A 27,367-nucleotide genomic window follows, 5' to 3' on the forward strand; every position below is an offset into this window, starting at 1 on the left:
GAACTTCTAAGTCCCTCAATAGGCTCAGCAGAAGTCTAAGGTAGAGAAAAGTATATCTCGAAGAGATCTGTGGGGGTGGTCTTTTCTAATAGAGTAGATCCCAATAAAATTCACAGGCGACCTATAAAGTTTTTAAAAGATTCATGTCACCAGGTGCACCACCAGCTTGGACTAAAATGGGCAAAGAGAGCACAGAGAGGAAAGGGGTCTTTGAATTCTCAAACTTCCCTAGGCAGCAGCGAGGTTGAGGAACCACCAAGTAGCTGGCTCAGGTGGGAGACTACAGCCTTCACTTATTTCTACCTCTTGGAAGCTTCTAACAGCTCCCAAGAAGATCCCAGGAGTTGTGGTGGCTTCCGTCGCTCCCAGCACCAAGAATGAGACTGACAGGGCAGTGAGCATTCTCGGCACTTTCATGACACTGTGCACCTAGTGTTAGTGTGATGGGGACTCCAGAAACGACATCTTAGAGTGATGGCCTCTTGAAGGAAGCGAGGAGGTAGGGCTTGGCAGGGGCAACTGTTTCAGGGTGGGCTGAAAGCAGCAAGGAGGTGCCCTCAGATGGTGTCCTGCCAGGAGAAACTTCTCTGCTTGACGTGCTGGCTCCTAAACTCATGTATGAAGCCTTTGGAAATCTCTAAAAATAACTGGGTGAGCTTGGAAGAGGCTCAGAAGCCCTCAGCTCTGCAGGTGAGGCCATGAGCCAACTAAATACAGATTAGTACCTTTTACGAGACCCTATTTGTACCCACAGCAATGTCTGGGGAACACAAGTTCCAAGCACTCGGAGAAGCCCAATATGAGGAGCAGCCGAAGTAAGTTACTGAAGGAGGAGCATCGGGACCTGCTTATCTTCCTGATGAGTGTGGATCATGAGGTGGGGTTGGTGTCCCCTTTGAGAGCAAGGAGTGGTAGGAGGAAGTGATGAAGTGGGTGGCAGGGTCCTCCCTTTGTAGCGGTAGTGAGAGAGATTGCCCCACTCACTTTACTTCAGGACAGAGCAAGGAGAAGGGCGGCAAGATGATTGGCTCTTATCTCTGAGACCCAGGATCTGAACCTCTACGTTGAAGAGCGGAGCTGTCCATTGGGACCTATATTGTGCCAGTGTTGGAGGGTAAAGGAAAACTGTTTCTCATAACGTTTCTGACACTGACTGTGTGGGGTTTTCCCTTGTATTAAACAATTCTGGCATGAAGAACTTGCAGTTCTCACAGACCTCACAAGTTAAAAGCTCATTCCCACAAGACCGCCCCTACTTCAGACACCAATCACAACGGTGGGTCCCCAGGTTACCCACACTTCTGTCTGACATGACTACACATTGAGGCTTCCCATGACTCCTTCCTAAGGCTCAATAATTTGCTACCATGGCTCACAGAATCCAGGGGAAAACTTTACTCACTATTACTACTTCATTATAAAGCACATAATAAAGGATACAAATGAACAGCCAGATGAGAAGGTACATAGGGCAAGATCTAGCAGCGTCCTAAGCACAGGAACTTCCATCCCTGTAGAGTTTGAGGTAAGTCACTCTTCTGGCACAAGGAGGTGCTTTTGTTCATCAGCCCAGAAACTCTCTAAACCTCTTTGTGTGGAGTTTTTTGTTTGTTTGTTTGTTTGTTTTTTAAGATTTTATTTATTTATTTATTTGACCGAGAGAGAGATCACAAGCAGGCAGAGAGGCAGGCAGAGAGAGAGGGGGAAGCAGGCTCCCTGCTGAGCAGAGCCCGATGTGGGGCTCGATCCCATCACCCTGAGATTATGACCTGATTGGAAGGCAGAGGCTTTAACCCACTGAGCCACCCAGGCACCCCTGTGTGGAGTTTTTATAGAGGTTCCATTACATAGGCATGACAGATAAAATCATGGGCTGTGGGTGGTTAAGTCAATCCCCATCTTCTTTCCCCTCCCTGCAGGTGGAGGGGTGAGGCTGAAAATTCCAACCTTCTAATCACACTGTTGTTTCCTCAGGCAACCAACCCCATCCTCCAAGAGTCTGCTCAGTGGCATAAACTCAGGAATGGTTGGAAGGGGCTGATCACGGAGAACAAAAGATACTCCTCTCACCCCTATCACTCAGGAAATTCTAAGTGTTTGAAAGCTCTGCACCAGGAACCAGGGATGATACCAAATACATAGTTTTTAAAATATCACAATATCACAGATGATCCATGAGGTTTCCTCACTTTGGGGAAGAAGTCAGAATGCTTCACCTAGCAGTCCAAGTTGGAAACAATCGGAGTTTCAATGAGAGGGATAGGATACCTTTGTGTGAGACAATAGAAAATTTGGTAGGGCTATCTCAAGCCAGGTGGGGGTTGAGGGGGGTTGTTGACCTTGAGTCAGTACCAGTTATTGCCGGGCTAACATGTGACTGTTAGTACAGAAAGCATATCATCTTCAAGCATGCATGCATGCTGGGAGCTGAGGCATCCCAGCAGCATTTCCAGCCAATGCTGACCCCAGAAAATGATGTGGCAGCTGACAACGGGGAGCCATTATATACTGAAATATTTCAGGAGCAAATTTTCTGAAGCAGACACCTTACAGACACCTGTCTGAGGAATAATCACGAAGATACATTTAAAGAGATTGAATTGCTAAATGCCTTAATAATTTATTAAACACTGTTCTGGCACTAGACACTTTACATATACCTCAGCCCATGTTTTCTATTAATAGAAATTAATAGGGAAAAAATCCTAAATCTATGTGGATACATCCCAACCACCATTGTTTTCAAGTGGGAGAGTCATTTTTCCACCTTGAGCCCGGCCAAAAATGAATGCTTCTAGAACCCCAAATAAGTAGTGTGGCATCATTTTTTTAATGTATGAGGTTCTAGGGCGACTGGGTGGCTCAGTCAGCTAAGTGTCTGCTTTTGGCTCAGTTCATGATCTCAGGGTCCTGGGATCAGGTTCCCTTCTCAGTGGAGAGTCCGCTTATCCCTCTGCCCCTGTCCCTGCTCATGCTCTTTCTGTCTCTCTCTCTCTCTCTCTCTCTCTCTCTGATAAATAAATAAAATCTTTAAAAAAAAGAAAACCTTATTCTTAAGGTATTGTGTTCTAAATGCCATGGGATTTTTAACATATCAGAACTTATCATAAAGATACAGAGTTTGTATTGCAATTACCAAGTCCACTTTGAATAATTTGACTCATTAACCAAAGGATAAATAAGGTCCATGTTTATTCTTCAATATAATACATATATGTGACAGTTGTACATCTTTGTAAGGCAAAGAAATACAGCTGAATGAAACTATTTTCAGAAATAAAAAAAATATACATGACATGTGCAATCACCACATTACAAATCCATTTTTATTTCTTACCTATACTACTAAACCTCATCGGAAGGACTCACTGACATCCATCGGCTGGAACAACTACAAAATACATACAATTCAAGACAGGAACACTAGGGTATTCATGTTTTCTGCTCTTTCGAATAAGTAGTAGTTGAGTTATAAGCCTTCATGGAAGGTGAAATTACCCACATCAAGATCACTTACAGAAAGCACACCTGACTAAAATGGAGCTCGGAGACATATGTAGGACTTCTAGTGGGAGAAACCATTGACTTCATGCTAGACAAGGAAGTCACCTTCATCCAGGACTTGAACACCTAATCATCTAATAGTCCAGCTTCAAGTTTCCTTTAGGACAGCAAGCAACTTGACTTTTGGAAATATCATTTTTATCTCAAAAAAGCTTCAGGGGAGCACCGTGATGGATAAGAAGATGGACTTTGATTCTAACTGAAGAAAGAGAAAGAAGAAAAAAAAAGTGAAAAGATAAAGCAAAAGCAAGGTAGGAAGCATCATGGTTTTGAGAAGTGAGCCACAGCGAGGGCACAGCCTACACCCATGCTGAAGTTGCCCAGGAACAGACACCTGCCTTGCCCTTTTGTCACACTCGCACAGAGGGACTTTCCAAATGAGGTTTCCTCATCAAAACTGGCCCGTCATCCAAAACTGAACTAGTACACGTATGCAACCTGACACCATTTGGCTCATGCCTAGAGTAGGGGTAGTGGGAGCAGAAGGAAGAAAAAAGGAATGAAATAAAAAATAAGACCCTCATTTCCCGATATCAAATACATATTTTGATTTTAAAACAAGAAAAAATTTTGTTATGCTAATTTCCATAAAAATGGTGAAAATGTCATAATTCACGCATCCTTCAAAACACATTCACATCAAAGTAAGCCACAACAATAGCAGCATGCCTATTTACATTTTTGAGGAAAGAAAGCAAAGTAATATCAAGTCAGACTAAAAACAAACTTGAGAATTACCCCGTTTCAACCTGGAAATCTTTCCCCAAGGTAGTTCAGGTGAGAATCGAATTTCAGATGTTTTTATGGCATGGACTGGGGCACGAGCTCTTTTCTCCCTGATTTTTAAATAGCAACAGGTTCTGGGGAAGTGTTGGTATCTTACAAATGACATATGAGGGCATGCTTTTTCTTGAATCCTTTGTGAGGTTTATTTCTCTCCAGGCAGTGGGAAGTGCCACATCCGTGCTGAATTTCTGCCTTTTTCCAAAGAAGTGGCTACTGCCTGATGCAAGCGACTGAAGCCATAACGTCCATTAGGAGGGCGGAGGAGCAAATCAGGCTATCAAATCCTAATGACTTCTTGGAAAAATTGATCACAATAGCCCTGGTCTTGCCAGACTCAGCTTCTCTGGTCCGTGCTTGCATCTGGTTTGATTTCTCCGCTGTGCAAAGCCCCCTTTCCCATCAGAGTGGCAATCTACCAAGTTACCAGTTCTTGCAGGAGCAGCCACACTGGGTGTGGAGGGAGGGAACAGGATGAGCAGGAGACCGAAATTCTCCCATTTCGCTGTAACTCGAGACTGTAATCATCAACTCTGCAATGCAGACTATCCTCAGCTCTCGTATAAAAGGCACCCTGCTGGCATGGGGGGGCTCCCCATCCGAATGTGGAAATTAAACTCCGAATTCAAAGGGGATCCTTTTTTTAAAGTAGAGTCTCCTTTCTAAACCTCTTTTTTAAAAAAAAAATTACACCCACTGACTGCAGGGTCCTTAGTGGATTCATTTGACAAAGAAATCATTCCTTCAGTTGGCTTAAGCTGCCTCTCCCATGTGTTGGAGTCTGGTGAAAGTTTCTCTGCCAAGGTGAGTCAGAATGGGACCTGGATGCAAAAGACCTCCTGCTCTATCTGGTAGATTCCACCCTACAGGACAGAAAACGCCCTTCCATGAGGGGTTTCAAATCAGACCCTTGCATCTTATTTAGCATTTGGGAGGATGCCAGCTCTCTGCGGTCTGCGTATTAATGCATGCACTGGCTTGTATTTTTCCAGACTCGATGAATACCATCAGCTAAAGATAGCACAGTAATATAACACTTCAGTCACAGGACTTTGTTGTGGGGTTTTTTTTTTTTTTGTATTTTTTTTTAAGGAAACCAAATTAAACATTTTAAGCATAGTCACATAACAGGAGCAGGAGAAAACCAACCTTGAATAAATGCATAGGCCAAAGGAAAAAAGAAATGCATCATAATGCAAGAGCAAAGCTAGGAAGGAGTCAGTTTTATAGCTAGCATGACCACTAAATTGGCATATGGTCTTCACTAAATTACACATTTTCTTCTGTCTCTACCTCCCCTTTACCTTGCACATGAGAATAAGAACATTACACATACAGTAATTCACGGGCATGCTAGAAGGATCCACTAGGTGGATATGAGCAATAATGGAGAAAAGCCAATGCCAGGTAAAACTGCCTTCACTAACACAGCCATTGCTAGAGTGTATGGTGTCTATTGGAGCCTAGAACCATTTACAGCTAAAAATGCATTCTTATAGCTGATCTCAACGCAGGAGTTATTTGGAAATGGGAACTAGGAGTACAGCTTAAGAAGCTGAATGGTGAGCATGATGCTGGATGTGTGATAGGAGTTTCGTGTGGCTCTGCACCGCCTCTTCTTCATCAAGAAATGACACACACGTTTCACTCATGAGAGGCCCTCGCCTTTCTGTGCTACATATGGTAGGGCTCACTTACATTATTAAAAATCCATAATGAGATGGCACAGGAGCTCAGGAACAAGAAGAAGCTTCCAACTGGAGTCATTCTCAAATCCAAAGAGTGAACAGGAGTGTTTGCCTCACCTCTGATTTCTGAGTGTTCTTTCTTCACAACCACTGAGCCATGTGAGACTCTGCGTAGGTGAGATCATTGGGCTTCAGAAATGTTGGAATTTAACCAGAAACCTGAGCATTATTGTCAAAATAATTTCAACACTGGAAGCAAAGTGCCATCCTTCCTTGGGGTGCTCATGACCTATCTCTCATTGACAACAGCAGCATGAGGAAAGCTCTTGTGACTGTTACCATTATTCCAAATTCTAAACACTAGTCATAAGCAAACACCTCTTGCTCCAGTGGTGAAAACTAGTGCCTTTCATCTCATGATGCTCGGTCAGAAGAGAGCAGAGAGTGCCTTGTGAAATGCATGCCACTCATTTGAAAGTAGAATTGCTATTTGGAAGTAACCAATGAACTGGGAGCAAAGTTCAGAATAAGTGGAAGACACGATGTCTGATGCCTCTTGCCTCAGGATTCAGAGACAGCTCAAGTTACAGAAAGCAAATTATTTATCATTTGGAATCACCTGATTTCAGACCAAATCAAAATAACAAAATCTGAGAAACCAAAGTGTTCAAAGGTGCAAAAGACATAATTTTCTTCTGGTGATATGATCACCCCTTTGAAAGGCATAGCTTAAGGACTAGAAGCAGTTTTCTCCCTCTCAAGGTATCCTCCAGGTTTAAATGTCTCCTATAAATCTCCAGTCTGATTGTTCTAGTAAGCTGAGAAAGAGCAGAAATCACGTACCCCTTATCCCAGCGACTAAAATAAAAAAATAAACATTGAAAACTCAAGATGTCAAGGAAACATCTTCCCAATTGTGTCCTACCATGGGGTGTGGGGATGTGAGGAAAGGGGCATGGGGTTTGTCTATACCCCCAGAACCACAGCAGTAGGCACCCCCTGAACTGGGTGCTCCAAGTTCAAATGCAGCGTCACCCCCAGCCCCCATAGCCACCCGTCATCATTGGGGTCAAGGCATCAGAACTGCTGATTTTTCCAAAAATCTTCCCAACGCAGCAGCAACCGCAGCAGTTTTCCTGCAAAGCAAACAAAATATGACTCTTGTTAATTCAGCAGGGCTTTTAAAATTGTAATTAGTTGGTTGTGCCCCTTAGGAAAACCACACATGATTTTTTATAATGCATGTGTGCGTGTGAGAAGGAAAAAAAAGAAACCCCTTGCAGGATTCCACTGCTTACCAGAGTTGGGTTGGGTTTTTATTTTTTCAGTTTATGCAAGATATTTTCGTACTATTTGCAAGATTGAAGGACAAGGCCGCTTTGTTTCATATGAAGCCTAGCCAGCTCCCGAGCTTTCTGCCACACTGTCCGTCCTGTCAGCTTGACCCCACATCAAGGTGACACCAAGAAGCGGGCGTGGGAACGTTTTCATTTGCATTATGACTATGTGTAACATGGGCCTACACAGTTTGCAGCCCTACATCACTCCTATGGATCTGAGGACGTATCCTCAATTTTTATTTCACAGGTTGGCAGAAGATGGAATGGAAATGCAAAGAGAAATGCCACCGGGTTGATTTTTAGTGTTTCCTCAACGCATCAAAAAACCTCTAACAAATTGCAGGAGATTTATATGCCTCAATTTACATTGTGGATCCTGCCTTATTCATAGGGCCTGGAAGTCATTCTTTTTCCACAGGAGTAATCTTCAACCACCAGATTTTAAAAATCAATATTATCACAAAGTTGGTTTTACTCCTAACAGAGTTTGCCAAAACCCCCATCTTATCCTGGCAGGAAATACTATAAAAAAATGATTTAAAAAAAATTCTTCTCAAATGAGGCTGCACTCAGAGTTAATATCTTAAGCTTACATTTTAATTTGAAAAAAAGAAAAGGAAAAAAGTAAACTAGGAAGTGCCCACATCCCATGGACCTGAAACAGCTCTTCCCCGACCTGCAGTGCAACCAAGGTGAATTTCTGTGGCTAACTGGAGCTGGAGGGACCAAGGAGAGGAAGGCAGCCAGCCCAAGTGACCGTCTGGAGGCGGGCCCAGAGCAAGGTTGCATCAAGCAATTCCAACCAAAACGGTATCCAACAGCGCCAGTGTGACTGGCTCACATGTCTTTGTCCTCTGCAGAATGTCACCTCTTGGGCTGCCGCCATCCTCCATCACATTGGTCAAAGCGCCAACGTGACATGGAAGGACTCTACCACCTCCCACTGTTATTCCCTCCTCATTCTTTCCCTGCTGGACCCTGGTCACAGGCCTGCCTTGCAATGCAACCTCCTGTCACCCAATGAATTCATTCCTACCAGGCCTCAAAAGTGACTCCAGTGCTCATGGTGGGAATGCAGTTTGTGGTGAACCCTTGAGGTTTGTGGTCACTGTGGATGAAATTGGGAGGGAGAGCCGCCTGCGAACTCTGGTGCCCACCACTCACAGGGAAGGCTGATCTGCACCTCAGCAAGCCCAATGACCCAGGCCTCGGAGCATGGAGAGTACTCTCCTTCTCTGCATTTTCACAAGACGTAAAGCTTTCTTCTACTTTCCCAAAAACTTTACTTTGACACATGAGAATGGTCTTTGTAAGTAGGAAGGCCAAGGCTTTCTTTTGATGTTTCATAGATTTCTAGATAAATGACAGATTTCTAAGTAAATGACCCATGCACCAAAGACTGAATGCTTTCCTAATCTGGTCTGTGACTTTGTTATGATTTATTGATTTATTTCTGCATGATCTTATTCTATGAAAGATTCAACACTTTACAAGAATATAAAGTCAAACAGACAAACCAAAACTTCAGACCAGAATAAATACCAATCAGAATAAAAGAGTAAGACCAGTGGGAAGCAAGAACACAGACCGGAAGGTCTTACACATTTGTTAAAATTGAGTTGAAACAATGGCCATGGACTTACTGTCCCAAATTAGAGAACTGACTTGCTGGAGGGTAAATGGGCCCCCAACAACAATATAAATATTGGGATTCCTAAAAGTCCTCTGTAATAAGTACACTGTGTTAGGCTTTTCCTTCAGAGCATAAATTAAGCTAGCTTATTGATATAATCAAATGTGTTCATGTGTAAAACTATCGCTTAAGTTTTCTGACAAAATTCTAAGCAGGTTAGAAGCTTTGTATGAAGTGGTGATTACTCCAGGTCCAAGAATGGGCCAATACCAGAAGGCAGCTCAGGGAAGAAAAATAAGCATGGGCTTTAAATTTAGAGACAACTGAGAAGTCACATTCTACCATGTACTAGCAGCATAGCTTTGGGGGAGTTATGTAGTCTATGAGTCTCTGAGATTGGTTTTCCCATCATTACAAAAAAAAACAAAAACAAAAACAAATACTTCCTCTGATCCCACACAATTGTGAGGACTACCAGAGACTGTCCTCTTCAGTTATGAACGTCTCCTGAGCTAATTATTGAGCACCTTCTATGTGCCAGGCCCTGGTCTGTAGGCTTTGCTTGGGTTATCTTGTTGGAGCCACTCAACAAGCATAGGAAGTAAGACTATCCTCAATCCATAAATAAGGAAATGGTTTTTCCTGCTAGAAAATGGCAGATCCATGTTGCACACAAAGCAGTCTAAAATCAGGGCCCTCCCTCTCAGCAGAAACACTGCCCTCCTTCCCACATAGTGTAACACACATTTGACTTATTTCTTGTTCTTCTCTCCGAAGGCTTGCAAAAACATCTCTTTAGGAAAAGATCCAACACCAACCTTTCAAATGGGTGCCTTCCATGGGCTATTTGGTCACAAGGTTCTTCGCATTAGAGCAACAATTCTTCTTCTTCTAGAGAAACCAGAAAACATTTAGAGAAAGATTAGAACTTTTTTTTCATCACTTCATTCCTAACTTATGATATGAGAACACCTGAAGAGTTAATGACCCGCTACTGAGTAGAAAATGCTCTTAGAGAGATGTTCTAAAAGACTACATTGTTGGTTCATAACAGCAATGGCCACAGTTGCCAAACTGTGGAAAGAACCAAGATGCCCTTCAATGGACAATTGGATACGGAATACACGGTCCATATACACTATGGAGTATTATGCCTCCATCAGAAAGGATGAATACCCAACTTTTGTATCAACATGGACGGGACTGGAAGAGATTATGCTGAGTGAAATAAGTCAAGCAGAGAGAGTCAATTATCATATGGTTTCGCTTATTTGTGGAGCATAAGAAACAACACGAAGGACATGGGGAGATGGAGAGGAGAAGGGAGTTGAGGGAAATTGGAAGGGGAGGAGAACCATGAGAGACTATGGACACTGAAAAACAACCTGAGGGTTTTGGAGGGGCAGGGAGGGGGAGGTTGGGTGAGCCTGGTGGTGGGTATTATGGAGGGCACGTATTGCATGGAGCACTGGGTGTGGTGCATAAACAATGAATTCTAGAACACTGAAAAGAAATTTCAAAAATAAATAAAAATTAAAAGAATTACAAAAAAAAAAAAAGCCCACATTGTTCATGACCCTCTGACAGACACATTGACCCACATTCAGGGTCCAACTTGAGCATGTCCCCACTTTCCCTTGTCATCACTCTCAGAGTCATAAACAGAGGGATTTTGACTAATCTAGAAGCAGTAGCAGAGACAGGACTGGACGCCTGAGACCAGGGCTTGTCATAGCAGGCCTTGACTGCGGTGGGGGGGGGGGGGGTGTTTGGTGTGCACAATGGGGAACAGTGGAAGAATTTTTGGTGACACAGTAAGATGATCAGAGTTGTCATTAATGAAGTAATGATTTGGTGAATTAGAGAACAGATGGACAGAGGTAGAATATCATGTTCTAAGGTATTTTATTAGTTCAGTAAATTGGAAAAAGGGCATGATCTAAGGTCATAAAGCTGGGAATGGGAAGGAAAGATAGACTTATTAGTTCTGGCAAAGAAGAAACAATGTCATAGTTGTTCAATTTTCCTTCCTCCAGGCCCAAAGCATTTATTAAGTCTGCAGTAGGTGCTTGATGAGTTCTAACAGATTTGTAATTTGTGAATGCTTTGTTCCACTCCAGCTGAGGGCTGTTTCTGATGGAAGATGGGTTATATATGGAAATGTAAGAGCATAATACAGAAGGCAGAGAGCTACAGGGCTTTAATTCCTTCGGGAAAAAATCCTTCTTAAATTTAATGACTGATTATAGGCAGGCTTAGTGGTTAAGGAATGGTAAGTGCTTTTAAGCATGAAACAATTAAAAGAGATAAATAAAAGTTCTGGAAAGACTTTAAAAATAAAAGTTAGATTTAAATAGTAAATAGTTTTGGATAAGACTTAAATTCTCAACATAAAGTTAAATTCTGATTTTATAGAACATATCAGAACCAAGATTATTCCAAAAATGAATCTTCTGGAAAAATCTAGTCTTAATATTTCCTTGAAAAATAAAATATATTAAGCTTGAATACTGGCTTTTAGTAACACCAAAAATGTACAGAACATAAAGAGTTCTGGAAACATCATCAGGCCCCCTTTGCCCAGAAGCCCATTATCCAGCAGGATAGCAGAGTGGTGAAGTTCTGCTCAGACTCCTGAGCCTGCCTGTCTACACTGGGATGCTAGCTCCATCATTTTCGCCTGGTGGGATCCTGTACAAGTACTTAACCTCTGTCCTCTGTTTCCTCATCTAAATGAGGAGAATAACAGTACCTGTTTCAGAGAATTGGTATGTGGAGTAAATGAATTAACTTCTGTAAAGCAGTTAGAACAGTGCCTGGCACAGTGCCATATAACTATAACTTTAATGATAACTAACTAGATTTCTACAATGGAAATTTTTTTCCAAATCCCCATCATTCTTGATATGTCCATTCACCTAGGTACCAACGGTTGGACAGAATAACAAAAAGGTGGTTTTTGTTGTTGTTATGTGGCTTAAAAATATTTTAAGCACTTTTTAAACTGTATAATGTCATTATTTATCTGCCGTGGTTTCCATATTGTCCCCACGTCTATTTGGACACCAATAAGCTTGGATAAAAATACATTGGTGGAAAATTGGCCCAAAATAGGTTGGTAACCCTAATAAGCAGTTTATGTAGTCTGGGTGAGGTACCAACTAGGTAAAAAGTCTATTTTTACTTGACATCAGTACCAATTATCAAGGAAAGGTATATTCAGACACAAATAAAACTTAGTTCTGATGCTGAATTTAGAAGTAAAGTTAATTTCAATAAAAACTGGATGTGGAAAAAATGAGTACCTGAAACATAGTCATTCCAAGGTTTGTTGGCCAGTGAAAAGCTCCACTCCAAAACCCTTGGGGAGTAGGAAGGATGGGGAGCAGAGATGGAAGAAATGAAAGTGTATCAAGCGCATATGGCTCCAGGGCATGACAACCACCATCTTAACTCATGCTAAAGTTAGACCTTCCCAACGAGGTCTGAGGACAGATATTGCTTATTTCCTTTCTATATATCTTGGCCAGTTAAACATCCTAAATGTTTGGTTGAGTTTCTTAAATATTACACTTCTGGTTCTGTGTTATTTGTATGATCCATAAGGATGTGGGCGGAAAAGTCTAGAGGAAGCTGTTATAGTAATTCAGATGAGGGGTGTCATATGCCAGGATAACCAACAGGATGGAGAAGGTTAGATTCTAGAAGTAATTAGAGAAAATAATGTACAGAACTTGGAGATGAATGAAATACGAGATGGGAGGATGGAGGTGAGGAAGGAAACAGCAAAGCCCAGGGGGTCTGGCTTTAGGCCACTCAGTGGGGGCCATTCTTGGAGGATGGTAGAGAAGAAAGGGAGATGGGGAAGACAAGTTCAGTTTAGGACTGAGAAGATCCAAATGGAAATGTCAAGTATTCAGGGGGATATATGGATCTGAAACTTTAGGAAAAGAATCTGTGCTAAGGAGGCAGATGGCTATAAGAACATAAATGGCAATTGAGGCAGTAAGAGTAGATTAGGAATTTTATCGTATGAAGTTAACACAGAGTGTGGGCTCAATTATTGTCAACAAGTACTCAGGGAAAAAGGAAGAAAGAGAGAGAGGCAAACCAGGAAGCTGACTCTTAAGGATAGAGAACAAACGGAGGATTAATAGAGGGAGGTGGGTGGGGAATGGGCTAGATGAGGAATGGGATTAAGGAGGGCACTTGTGATGAGCACTGGGTATCGCATGTAAGTGATGAATCACTAAATTCTGCACCTCAAATTAGTATTACACTCTATGTTAACTAACTTGAATTTAATTAGAAACTTGAAAAAAAAGATGAAAAAACCACAAGTACTTAGGTCATCTTCATTCAGTCTTTGGTAAGAGTCTCTTTCACATATATTTATATTGTTATCTGGATCAACCTGAGTATTACAGCTTTGTGGTGCCCAGAGAAGACTGAACAAGGTAACCATAAACGTTAAAATTCTGAGTTCTGTTTTAGGGAAGCATATTTATCCTGAATGTACACTAACCCATATATTCCAAAATATTGTTTGTTTATATCTAGACTACATATGTGTATAAGTGTGTGCACATAGTATAGTGATGTAATTTATATCATAATGAGTACAATGATTGAATAATAAACATAATAAATAGTTATGCTGAAAATAATATCTCCTAAACCATGTAAGAAGTATTTATTGAAAAAAAAACACAACTGCTCAGTAAAAACATTTTAAGCAGTTCAACATTAGCACAAAATTGGAAGGCTATGAGAGATGGAATTAGACAGAACCCCATATGAGACTAAGATGCTTTTAGCCTCTGATCATCAAAAGACTGAGGTCAGGTAGAAAAGGAGAGGAAAAGCAACAAGCCTCCATTACCTGTGTGATGAGTCTGGAGTGGAGCTTGTGATCTGACAACCAAGGGTGTTTGAGAGCTTCACTTGCACTTATTCTCCAGCTAAAGGGGAATTTGGAAAGCTGTTAGCAGAGACACACTAAGGAGGCCTGAATCTGTCATTCACCTCAGCTCTGGCCATTGCCTTTGAGAGACCAGATGGCCAAATGTCAAATTCACAGGCAGTTCTATCTTCTCTGGAACTATCATTGATGACTGTAGGGTACTATCAAATCCAGTCAGGGTAACAACAGCAGTGAGACAAGTGAGGCAAATAATTCAAAATTGTTGTTCATAGTTGAACATCCACTTTCCAACACAAGTAACCATTTTTCATGCAATGCTTGAGCTTCATGAATTGAACTTCTATCCATCAGCGGAAAAAAAATAAATGTACACTTACTATTCCAAAAACAAAATGCTACAATGATTCTTTATAATTGTAAAAGTGACTTTACATATTAAAGCTCTTGAATAATATGCATCACTAACTTTTGAATTAAGAAATTTTGGGAGTGCCTGGGTGGCACAGTCGGTTAAGCTCCAACTCGTGGTCATGATCAGGTCGTGATCTCACTGTCAAGAGATTGAGCCCCACGTCAGGCTCTGCCACATTCAGTGCAGAGTCTGCTTGGGATTCTCCTTCTCTCTCCCTTTACCCCTCCGATACATTCTTCTGTCTCTCTCTCTCTCCCAAATTAAATAAGTAAACATTTTTTAAAAAGAAATTTTGAAGACTTAAATAAAGAGTTAATGTAAGTACCAAGAGAGAGTTCATTAGATACCTTTACAAAGAAACTCTATCCTTTTGAGCCAGCAAAGGTTTATATGATTTCAAAAAATAACATGGGAAAAAATTATAAAGATGATATTATCTACTAATTCCAAGTTTTATAAATTTGTCTTGTGTGCTAACATTTATGACATAAAACCAAATAACCTTTCGAAATAAAAACTGTAAGTGAGTGCAACAGTCTGGAGCCTACTTCTGAAATAGTATCAAGAAAGTAGTTTCCAACAGGTATGGAGCTCCAGTTTGTAGATTCCTTCAGTAAAATTGCTTTGTCAGATACTGAACATTTAAGTAAAAGATCTGAAGAGATGATAACTCTTAACTTGAATCCACGAAGGAAAGTTTGATAACTTGGTGACATCACCATTAGTAGGATCTTAAACAGCCAGATACAATTTTTTGAAACTCTTGACCTCCACCAACCTCAGCTGGAAGTGCTATTTTGTTGAATATCATAAATTTTCAGTATTGGACCTCCTGAAGCATTCCAATAACTGACAGTGCCAAAAATTATTATTTCTGTACTATAATAATATAAATTTCTGAAAGCTGACTATTAAAAAATAAACAATAACATAGTATGAATAATTAAAATTTTGGTACAGTTTCAAGTTTATTTTTGCACGCAGAAATTTATTCTATGATAGTGGTATCAGGTTTTGACCATAGTTTCATCCAACTATTGCTTTGAACACTCGCCCAGTTGTCATTCTGCCTAAATGTGTAGTTATCCCCCCTAAGGTAATAGTGAATTGCTCAGACCAAAGGAGCAGGCATGACATGGCACTGGAGACCACAAAGCGTGGCTATGACTCTGCCTTGTGCTAGCCATGTGACTGCTTGACTGCTATCAGCCTCCATTTCTTCATTTAATCCAGAGCATTAAGTCAGATAACACATAAAAGTGTATCTGTCTAATAGATTCTCGGTAAATGTAGATCTCTCCCACCAAAGATTTGATAGAGTTGACATTTTCCATTTGTTCACTGCCTATTGTTCAGTGATGTACAAATATTAATAATAATAATGATGGTAATGTCAGGTGTTGTGCCTTTCCATGAAAGATAAAACCCATGTCTGTACAGTGCCCACTCCTCACACTGACACCCCCTGCCTGACTAAGTCCTCCTTACCCTCTAGGATGCAGCCCTGAATGACCCTTTTCAATAGACTCCCTTTGCATTAACTACACTGTATCCTATCCTTTAAAAAAAAATACCTATCTCTTCTCTTAGATCATGGGTTACCTACAGACAGGGTCAGACTTTACACATGTGTTCTCAATGCCCCAGACCCATTTCCTGGCAGATTGTTGATAAAACACCTCCTTGGTGCAGGTATAGCTCCAGACCCATGTTGCTTCTTTAATCCCCTCTCCCCAAATACACCCTCCTATCTGTTCACGGTCATGTTTATTAATAACTTAAAAGCCATAAAGATAATAAAACAGTGAAGCCAGTATGGTTGGCCTTGAAAATCTTAAACACTGTTTACCATTTTACATTTTAAATATAAAACCACCTGAAACCATGTTTTTTACTAAATCATAATATCCTTCCCCTGCCTATGATTCCAAAATGCAAGCCCCTATGTTTCAAGGTCACTCTTCTTCATTAGCTGAATTCTTTAAGATTTTATTTATTTATTTGAGAGAGAGAGAGAGCACAAACAGGGGAGGGGGGTAGAGGGAGAAGCAGACTCCTCACTGAGCTGGGAGCTCCATGCAGGGCTGGATCCCAGGACCCTGAGATCATGACCTGAGCCGAAGGCAGATGCTTAACACACTGAGCCACCCAGGCGCCTCCATCTGCTGAATTTTGAATTAACGTGGTTTTAGCATGACAGAAAATAGAAGACCACATAATATGTAATAGTTAAGTGGGCAGCTTTAGGGGAAGGTTGAATTTTGGACGCTCAGTTCTGCCACTGACTAGCCATATGCTCTTGGACAAACTATTTAGAATCTCATTAATAAAACAGTAATGATAATTCCCACCTCTTGGAGATGGATAGGGGTTAAAAGACAAGCCTATAAAGCACTTGGCACAGTCTGGTCCACAGCAGGCTCTGAAATGAAATGATAGTTAAGTGTTCAGCTACACAGAGCCGGATATGTGCTTTGTAGATGTGAAAGGGGTTATGGAAATAACTTATCCCAAACCCTTCATTTTGAGGCCCAGCAAGAGCCCTAATTGCTAGGGTCTTATTGCAAAAGGCAGGAGCAGGGAAGTTTTTGTAGCCCCTTTCAAGCCTTGTGACCAAACCAGTCCCTGATCTCAGTAAGCAAGGTCAAGAGCATCAAACTCCTTCCATTTACAACTTTTCTCAGGCATCGGAGATGTCACAAAGAGAATTTGGGAGTTATTTCCATGTATTATGGTAGCCTATGCTTCCCTATTCTCCCTCCTTCCTCTAGAGCCCGGAACCAACTTGGGTTACCTCTTCTCCTTAATCAGAAGCTTGGAGATAAACTCCCTGGCCTCCTCTGAGGTGTCCTGAAATTCTTCATCCTCTAAGTCCCACCTGCAGGCCAGGATGTTGCTCAGGGTCTCAGCATCATTGTCACCCAGGAAGGGAGACAAACCACTCAGTCTGTAAGACAGAGGAACCAGAGTGAGTCTTGTTTAAATAGCTTCAAACCCTTTACAGAGAGGTTGCTTTTTCTTGGCTCTGTTGTTTAAAATTGAGAGAAGGCAAATAACCTAATAATTAAGCATAATTTTATCATATATTTTTGCAATCAGGAAAACGCTTCGCTCCCCAACCCTGGCCCCTAAAGAAACACCTGCAGTCATGGAGTCAGCAGCCACCCTGAAATATGAAATCTCTAAGGAGAAAACAACTTCCTATTTAAAGTCTTTACAGCTGCTGAAGTCTGCCACACACTCAGATGGCAAATGCCAAAGGGTCACCCCTGAGGGGTAAGGCTAGCCTTCATCATTTAGGAGATCAGGACCCAAGTTGCTTTTTAATTGCTTTTAGGACTTGAGGTGTTATGCTAAGAGTTAACACAATTACGAGTAGACATACATTTACTTTTTCAGATGATGAGCAGGAAAAGAATTTACTCCTTTCACCCACAGGATTCACAGAGCCCAGAAAGTGACTCAACATAGCATGGTGTTATTTATCTGTTAAAAGACCTAAATTGGGCCATGATGCCTGTGTGTAAGTGTCAGAGAAACTGGAGACCTGCTTACAGCATATAGGCAATGATGCCCACACTCCACATGTCAGTGGGAAAGGAAACAAAATCATAGTTCACAACTTCAGGGGCAAGAAATTCCGGAGTTCCAAAGTTCACCTTCAGCTTCTCTCTGGGTTTGTACCTGGAATTTGGGAGACAAAGTGGAGGGATGGAGAGGGTCAATCAAAGAGCAACAATCATAGAAACTGAAAAGATGCCATCTCTAAGACAAAATAACTTCAGCCACGCAGCAAACTTTAAATACACAGGCTTTAAAGGAAATCATGTATTTAGGAAATAGTGTTTAAAAACTTGTTTTAAAAAGTTCCAGGAGTTTAAGAGTCATAATTCATACTGGAAAACCTTAATAATCTGAAAAAGTGGTGGGGAAAGTTGGTGAGAATAGTTAGAACACCTGAAATCTAGAACACAATGAAAGGAAACTGATACAACCCTTGACATGCCAATGGCTTGAGTATGCCCATATTAATGAGTAGATGAAAGCAATTATTTGCATCCGTTTTATATTCACCATTAATGGACTGAAGTCCACATATAAACTCTGTTCACTTAAGAAGCTTATAGGAACCAGAACCCTTTGCAATCTCATTTATTCATTTTTTTTAAAGTAAATCTTCTCTTTACAGATGGAACAAATAAAAAGACTAAGACAAACTTACAAATTCTAAATTAATGTCTTCAAATTTAATAACTTTCACTGTATAAGATTTTAAGTTTTCTTTTTTTTTTTTTTCTTGGATACACTGTAGAAACCTCTAAACATTCCAATTCCAAAGTCAGCAAGGTAAGGCTGGGATATAATTTTTGTCAAGTTAATTCCAAATGAGAGTCTAAAACCAAGAAGTGTATCAGATTTATCTTTGCAAAGAAAGAGCACCAACATCCTCACTACCTCCATTCATATACCTATGTCCAAATACACATACCTTCTGGCCAATCCAAAATCAATAATTTTTATTTGTTTAGCATCCCGATTCACACACAGGATATTCTCAGGCTGCCAGGAGAAAGAGACACATTAGCAATGAAAACAACCATCATTCACTCAAATTGTCCTTGAACCACAACTAAAAATACAGCAATGCTCAGGAAAAACATATCAGGCCTTTCACTTTGGGTCTGGCTTGTCTGTGTGGGTATTTTCTCCTTTAATTTTGTGGTGGATGAGGTTGTGGGTACCCTGCCAACCTTGCATTACCCTGCCTGTCTCTCTCCCTGGTTCTGCAGTTTACCATAATGTGTGAGTTCAAGCAGAGGCCTCTTTGAGGGAAGAAAGACAAGGAGCCTGCTTCAGGACCTTCCAAATGGACTGGTGGAGGCTGTCTCGGACTGGACTCTGCCCCTCTAAAATTATTAAGTACGAATTTCCCCTTCTTGGAGGAATATCTTTCCCAAAGATTTATGAGTTCCAGGAGAAACAGCCTGATTCATTTAAACAACCACACTGAGTATGCAATAGAACGTGAACACTCCTGACCTCCAGATTTTCCCTTTGCGCTTAGTCTATGGGAAAGTCATGTGTAAAAGGAAGACTTCCCCCCATTCGTTCTTCATTCTCAGCAATTCCAAAGTTTTGCTGAGTTTGTTCTCAGTGCCCAAACCCTTGACTAAGTGTTCTCTTGAGTTTGACTTGGGTTACGTCTTTGCTCTCTGTCAAGGTGACAGTCTGGGGGGGGGGCGGGGGGGAAGAGGGAGAAAACATGGATATTAGAATTGCAACTCAGTGTTTATGGAGTGTCTTATAAGGATGCTTGTATTTGTCAGGTCAGAAAAACCAAGGTCTGAGAAAAATAGGGAATTTGATTTAAAGTCTGGGTCATCCATAAAAACGTTTTCAAAGAATTGCTTGGAACTCTCAAGTTCTAGTCCCAACTCATGCCTAAGAGCTGGGGCACATTAGCCAAGTTGCTGAATCCCCAGGATCCCACGTCCCATCCTTTAAGTGGGATCACAGCTATCCCCCCTCTTCCTGTCTGGGTGGAAAGGAGGTTCAAATGAGATCAGAAACTAAGAAGCACTTGATCAACATTCAATGGACCGTTTGGTTCACATAATGTCTTTGGAAACCCTTTTCTAAAATATCTCTGAAATTGGTGTCTATGAATAAAAGCTATTTATGATGAAGTGGACACTCTATAAGAACATTTGGTTTCAAGCTTAAATAACCAATCAATATGAATAAAGTTGTCCAATTGTCAAAGAATACTATGATATAAAAATGTGTTTACAGCTTTGAAGGCACTTCAAAAACTTAATTTTTTTTCTAACTATTAAAGAAAAGCATGTTCATTGAATAAGATTTGCAAAACACAGAAAAATATAAAGGAGACCATTTTTCATTTTTAAGTCACCTATAATCTCCCCTCCAATGGTGACAAGCACTCTTAATATTTTTGGCCCTTTTTCTTCCAAGGAGATTTCTGTACGGGATGAGTGGTCCTTAATGACCCATCCAGATGTTGCCTTTACTATTATCTTTGCCTTCAAGCCATAACTAAAATTGCCCATTGCAAGTCCTCAATCAATGTTATGAAGCCACATACTGAGCTTTTTGACTTATGATAGGTCAGGTCCTAGTTATAATTGCCAATCAAATCCCTTTAGAGATATCTGCAGAGTATCTACACTCAAGGAAAATGCTCCATGGAAACACACATTATCAAACTCAGTTTGAAGCCACTGCTTTGCTAATGATTTTCAACCTCTGGCTTTGTCTTTCATATACCACTTCCTCCTGCCCTGTGAATGGGAGAGGTAGCACACATAAATCAAAACAGTGAGGGAAGCTAGGTTACAAGAAGTGTAGACCATGGAAACCAATTTAAGGAAGTTAAATTTATTTAGCTCTACAATCCCCTATGACTTGCAATAGATGGTATGTTTTAGAGAATATATATTTTATCTCACGGTCATGCTGTGCAAACAGGGAAATGAGAAAATGATTGTGCCACACAAGAAGAGACAATTTATGATATTTAGCCCCAATATTAGAGCTTATCAGAGTCATTGAGCCTGGGTCTTTCCTTAGTTCTAACAATTTATAGTCCAATTCTAGGCACTTCATAATGGGAGAGAGATCAAAAGGGAAGGGTCATTAAATTAGATGAGAAAGGCAGGTGGCTTGGCTCCCTGCTGCTTACATAGGTTCTCCACCATGTCCAATGTGGTGCCAGCCCCACTCCCACCACCCTTCCTGGCTCCTCAGCATTTTAGCACTGCCCTTCTGGCTGTCCTATACCCCATTCTGCCATAGGTTTCTACTCACTGCTCTAGCATGACCACAGAAACACAAATCCCTGAAGTCCAGTGCCTCCTAAAAGAGTTTGAGACTGCTAAGGATGCTTACAGAGCGGGAAAACTTGGCTACACTAGGGAATTCTGAGTTAGCTAAAATCCTCCTACCTACTTATTCTTAAAATGAGAGGGACACAGCAATGACCCCCATGGTGCTGGTAGTGGTGGTGGTGGTGGTGGTTTTAATCCTAAACTTTTAGGGAAAGGATCTCCCACATGGATTTCTTTCACAGGGAAGTTACAAGAATCTGAATAGTAGTCCCTGAAGGTAGAGATGTGCAAATATTAGGGGGTGATGAAAGTTGGGATTAGGAAGATGATGCTAAGAATCCAGGTTTTCTTTAATTCCCGAATATGTACCTCATGACAGCATAAATTTCCCAAACTAGCAAGTAGTATCTGATGGGACCCACTAATCTACAGGAGGGGAGAGTGGAAGGGGCTTCATATCAACAGCATGTTTTACCTTCAGATCCAAATGGAGAATGTACATCTGATGCATGTGTCTTATGCCCTCACATATCTGCTTGATGAACAGGATGGTGTCAAACTCGGTCAGATTGTAGTTGTCATCGATGATGCGATCAAACAGCTCCCCTCCATCCACACTGCAGAAGGAAGAGGTGTGAAGTCCTGAGTATGACTCCTTCCTGGACACAGCTATTTCTTGGCATAGCAGCTGGGTGTTTAAGCTCCCCTAACTCCTCCAGCAGGTGTGTGTGACTTCTCTACCTCCGTCGCTATCTCAGATAGATGATGCTTAGCTGAGGCCCTTTAATGCTACCACCAATTTCACTACGGGAAAGCCTCAAGGTCCCCATCATCCAGTGGCTACAGCTCTGAAGTGTGTCCACATCTGCCATTTCCTAACATATACAAAAGATAAAGAAGACCTTACAAAGGCAGGGTGAGGAATCCCAAATACCAAGCAAAGGTCAAATGGGGTCTCCTCAGACTTTCAGTGTTAAAGAGCTCCTATGTGCTTTTTTTTTTTTAAGATTTTATTTATTTATTTGACAGACAGAGATCACAAGTAGGCAGAGGCAGGCAGAGAGAGAGGAGGAAGCAGGCTCCCTGCTAAGCAGAAAGCCTGATACAGGGCTCGATCCCAGCACCCTGGGATCATGACCCGAGCCGAAGACAGAGGCTTTAACCCACTGAGCCACCCAAGTGCCCTTCCTATGTGCTTCTGATGCTAGACATTTTATTACCCCAAATTCCTATTGTGCAATGATAAACAAAACCCCAAGCAGAGGAAAGAATGAACTGAATCACAATACTGAATCAGCATTACTGAGAGCTACTCACTTTCTAACTACTCACTAAATTTTTATAAAAATGAAACTTAATTGCAAGTCTCTTAGTCCCAATTACTAAGAATATGATGTGAACTTTGTATTAATGATTAGGTTGAAAATAAATTGTAGTTCGAAAATCACTTTCCTTCAAGTTAAGCATAATAACCTTTAGGCTGGGTATTTGACAGTTTTATAGCTTAGATCTAAAGCTATGTCTATGAGGTTATTCTACTTCTCAGTAAAGTCACACATGGACATGTGGATTCCTAGGTAATTTTCCTTCTGAAACCGATGCAGTTGTCTTGTACATGCCAGTCGGAATCAGAAGTGCACTAAGCACAGATCTAGCAACTTCCAAAGCAAGACAGAGCTATGACTGCATAATCATGGGGGCTGCACGTAGCTGTGCAGGGGAGGGGACGGGGGCGGGTAGAACACGTACTACTCCATGACCAGGATGATGTCATTCTTTGACTCAAAGGCATCATAGAGCTGAATGAGGTTCACGTGATCCAGCTGGTTCATGATGTTGATCTCATTCTTCACTTCATCCTGAGAAGAAGGACAGATGCTTTAGGGAAGTGAAGATGATGATGACAAGGAGAGATCCACGTTGCACCTTCTTTACCTTATCCTTCACGCTTCTGGTCTTGATGATCTTGGCCGCCAGCTTCAGACCTGTTGCTTTCTCTTCACACTTGTGAACCTGGCCAAAACGCCCCCTGCGGAAGAAGAGGATGTGGTGCAGCGTGAAGTGGGGCCAAGTGGAAGATGCAGCTGTCGGGGCATTTCGCTTTTGGGGTTTGAGGGAGCAAACCTGTTAAGTGTATCTACTATAGCCAATAAGCTTCTAAAATAATATTAAAGTTCGGTCTCTCCATCACGGGCTGAGGGTTTTCCCGGCCCTACCCCAGACCTACTAAGGCAAGAATCCAGGGTGAGACCCCAGAATCTGCATTTTCAGGGCTCCTTAGGTGATTCACATGCAGCCTAAAATTTGAGAACTTGTTATAGAAAAAAAGAGAAGCTTTCTGAATACATATGAGTGGAATAAGCTAGGCTTTATAAGCGTATGAACAATACAGGGTGTAGGTCAGCCATATAAAATTATTTTGGAAACTGCGTATAAATAAAGTAGTAGCAATATTGCACATAGACAAAAAAAATATTGCACATAGACACACATAATAAAAATACATATTACATAATCACCCATGAGATTTTTTTGGCAATTTAGCTTGGATATAAATTTATATATACTTTGAAGGACAGCTTCTTACACATGTAATCACATATTGAAATGCACACTCTTGAACAATTTTAAAATATGACTTCTTGCTTTGATTCCTGATATAGTAAAATAGAACACAGGTGCCTGCTTGTGCAATGTGGCTATCATGGTGTGGGTTGAAGGGGAATCTTCCTAAGCAACATTGTGACCTGAAGGCCCACCACATTCCTGGAGGACTGCAGAGGTGAGGATGGTGGCAACAACTGACAGAGGCAGTGTGGTGACCACCACTACATCCCACTTAACTCAGCTACAACTATGCAAAAACAGATGGGTCTCAGAGAATGACATTTCTGTAAACATAAGCCGAAGGATGACCTGAATTTCAGCTACCATTCCAGATCTAGTCTCTTTACTGGACCACATGAACACAGCCCAGGAAACTCACCTGTGACTACTGATGAAGATAATGCCCTGGGGGTGCCACTGATGGCTCAGTGGGTGAAGCACCCCCCTCTTGATTTCGGCTCAGCTCATGATCTCAGGGTCCTGGATGGAGCCTCTCATCAGGTACCCTGCTCATCAGGGAGCCTGCTTCTCCCTCTCCATTTTCCCCTCCCCCTGCTTGTGCTCACTCTCTCTCCCTCGCTCTGTCTCTCTAAAATAAATAAATCTTAAAAAAAAAAAAGAAAGAAAGAAAGAAAGAAAGAAAAAAGAAAGAAAGAAAATGCCCTTGGAATTGTCTCAAAGCGTCTTCAGCAAATAACTATTCTCCTTCTGAGACAATTGCTGGGTTTCCACTGAGGTCCCTTATGACCCAAACGGGCTACTACGTGCAGTGTACTAAAGACTCCCATGGCACCTATTCACGTTTCAGAGTTCCCATTTGTCTGTCTGCCCTTCCTCATAGTCTCAAGGGCAGTTCTGTGTAATCAGCAGGCTGAGGAGTAAAGCATTCAGGGGGTTCCCCGTGGTGGAGGACAAACGAAATATGGAGCAGGAAGAGGAAGAAGGGACTTCACAGTAGGGATGACACCCCCAATGACCAAATGCGGAAACATGCCCTGTAGTTTCTATGCATATTTTCCATGTGTTGTTAAGTAACTTTTGTGTATAACAGTATAAACATTCTGCTTCCTTTTGCTATTTCACATAGATATGCTGACAGTAGCAAACTTTATAATTTAGACATTAAATTACAAGATATCAAAGGAGGATTGTGACTATTATTGAACGGAAGGAATATCCCCCAGTAATAAATTTGGTCTGATGGACTGTACTTTTCCTCCTTCCAGGGGAGAGTGTACATTTAGACATCCTTTAAAAAAATTCTTCAGTGACGGAAGCAATCACTCAAAACACATAATAGCAATTAATACAGTAACAACATAAATGGAAAACGAACAACAATGGTAAAAAAAAAAAAAGATTTAACACATGCCACAATAAATACACAGTATTCACTCATTTCTACATTTTGAATCTCTATTTTCAAGTTTCAGATGGCTTCTAAGCCTCCTGGTGACTCATTGGGTTTCTCCCACTTTCAGACATTACAACATGGGAAGTAAAGCAGATAATAAATGTGGACTTCGGTCACTGTCACCACATCAACCTTTCTGACATCAGTGACGATTTTCAGAAATGCTTGCAATCTCTTTAAAATGCTTCTTTATGATGTTTCTGGTTCTCGGGTCAAGGCTGGCAAACATTTATGCAATCCTCAGGATCTGCCTCTTTGAAAACTCTCTTCCTTTGTTGAAAGCGTGTTAAAATTGAGCCTTACTTACCCTCCTAAAATTTCCGTTCTGCTCACAGTATAAAAACTGTTGATGGCTGCTTGTTTGGCTGTCACGATACGGTGATTAAACGGGGCGGGAGGAGCCGGGACATCATCTAGATGGTGAGAGGAAGAGAAGGGCCATTTGTTAAACAGACCTCTTTCTGGCACCAAAACTGGGCCCAAGAATAAAATAAAATGGGCCATCTATTTTATGGCTAGTGATCCGGAGAATGTATGTTTTTATTGCATATTATGGTCTGTAATACATAAAGGTGACACCTGACATCTTTCAGAAAGAATGTCAGGACCACAAAACTATGGTTTGTACCATCTTCAGAACAACTTTTAGAAATGCCACAATAGTTGAAAAGCTCTAACCCCAGTACAGTCCATACAGATAATTCTCCTAAGCCCGAAACCATTTAAGTTCAAAGATAAGAAAGTGTTTGATCCATTAAAAAAAACAAAACAAAACACTGATAAGGTCCATTATTTTAATTAAAACAAAGAAAGAACGATGAAGAGATTCTTCATGTCATTGAAATGTTGGCTATTATTCTATATTACTTTCCAAAATATTTTAGACTTTATTTAAGACACTTTTAAGGCACAAAGATGAATTTTTCCTGTCTGAAAATAAAACCACCAATAAAACTGGCTAAGTACATATTCTACAGCTCTCAAATTTCTCCTACTTCCCACCCTCAAGTCTAAGTGTTCTAACTCTAGCCCACATCATGATCAGTTCTAAAGCACAAACTCAGTAATATCCTTCCAGTGTTCTTTTAATTTTTCCATGGTTTGCTTTCCACGAGCCTATTCATTTCCCCATTTATTCCATATTTAAGCATCTATTGCATTCAGCTTCTTACACGCATACAAGGGTACACGGGGAGGTGAGTAGATAATAACTTTGGTTTCAGAACTTTAAATGTATTCAACGTGTAATTCTGGAGCACTTATCTTGTGCTAGGCACTCTGCCAAGTGCTAACATTTTTAAAAATTCAGATACTAGAAGTCTCCAGGAATCTGATTTGATATAGCCCTTCATCTCTCACACCATAAATATGCTGAAAACGAAAGAAGTCATGCAAGAATTGTCTTGGTGGCATTCAGCTCTTCAGACAAAACAAAAGTGGGGGGGGGGAGGTGATTGAATTACATACACAAATGGCATCAGTTGGCATTGTGTCTCCTTCAGGCTGTTAGGCTAGGCGGAATTCAGTTGGAAATGTTTGCTGGAAAAGGTTAAGAAGCTCTAAAAGACTGAAACAAAAGCCATTTCCTACCCAGTGAGGCCACCAGATCTTGCTGTCTGGAGGTCTTAGTTCCAGTGGACTCCAGGGGTTTGCCTTGTAAGCCCCCCTGGGCTTGTCCAGTTTCCTGTGTCCTAAATGCGTGTCCTTCACCTGGGCTCGCTACATCTATTCTGCACTTTTTGTTGTCCTCTTTGGTGAAGCACTCCTCCATCACCCTCCGCTTGCTGCTGCCAGTGTGTTCTGCTTCCTCAGCGCTCTGGAAAGTGGGCGCTAGTGCTGAGTTTTCCGGGATTCGGGATGAAGAAATGGCTTTTACATTGCTGATACACCTGGAAAATAAAATCCAGCTGCAGCTCTCAACGTTTCAAGGAGATAACTTTTAGCCGGTCAAGTTCTTAGCGCTAAAGCTTGCTGAACACGGTGGTTTGGTGAAGCTTCATGATAGAGTGGGCTGGTTCGGCATTTGGGATAAAATGGAGCCATCAAACGAAGGAGCCCAAGAACAGATGTAGATGACTTGGATCCAAGGACTCCCCTGATAACCTCATTATGACCCCAAGTTATTCCTCGGAATCTTTACCAAAGGAGTCATTT

The 27,367-nt window shown here is 41.3% G+C and overlaps 1 protein-coding gene across 5 annotated transcripts in view; it reads right to left on the reverse strand.

Moving 5' to 3' along the window:
- Window positions 1-3,173: 3,173 nt before the first annotated feature.
- Window positions 3,174-27,367, reverse strand: part of MYLK4 (myosin light chain kinase family member 4) — an 83,999-nt gene continuing 59,805 nt past the window's right edge. For 2 of the 5 annotated variants that reach the window (XM_080806113.1, XM_080806114.1), the window contains 10 exons: window positions 25,521-25,626; window positions 23,128-23,221; window positions 22,942-23,051; window positions 21,668-21,809; window positions 18,834-18,904; window positions 17,900-18,028; window positions 17,139-17,291; window positions 13,891-13,969; window positions 9,827-9,899; window positions 5,436-7,171 (listed from right to left, as the gene is read on the reverse strand). In XM_080806113.1, coding sequence (XP_080662239.1) covers window positions 9,852-9,899; window positions 13,891-13,969; window positions 17,139-17,291; window positions 17,900-18,028; window positions 18,834-18,904; window positions 21,668-21,809; window positions 22,942-23,051; window positions 23,128-23,221; window positions 25,521-25,626 — 932 coding nt within the window. In that variant the 3' untranslated portion in view covers window positions 5,436-7,171; window positions 9,827-9,851. Of the gene's footprint in view, window positions 3,764-5,435; window positions 7,172-9,826; window positions 9,900-13,890; window positions 13,970-17,138; window positions 17,292-17,899; window positions 18,029-18,833; window positions 18,905-21,667; window positions 21,810-22,941; window positions 23,052-23,127; window positions 23,222-25,520; window positions 25,627-26,803; window positions 27,103-27,367 lie in introns of those variants that run through there. The other 3 variants (XR_013966992.1, XR_013966993.1, XM_080806112.1) reach the window with 3 other exon arrangements.

The sequence above is a fragment of the Martes martes genome (genome assembly GCF_963455335.1).
Source record: "Martes martes genome assembly, chromosome: 6".
Lineage (NCBI taxonomy): Eukaryota > Metazoa > Chordata > Mammalia > Carnivora > Mustelidae > Martes > Martes martes.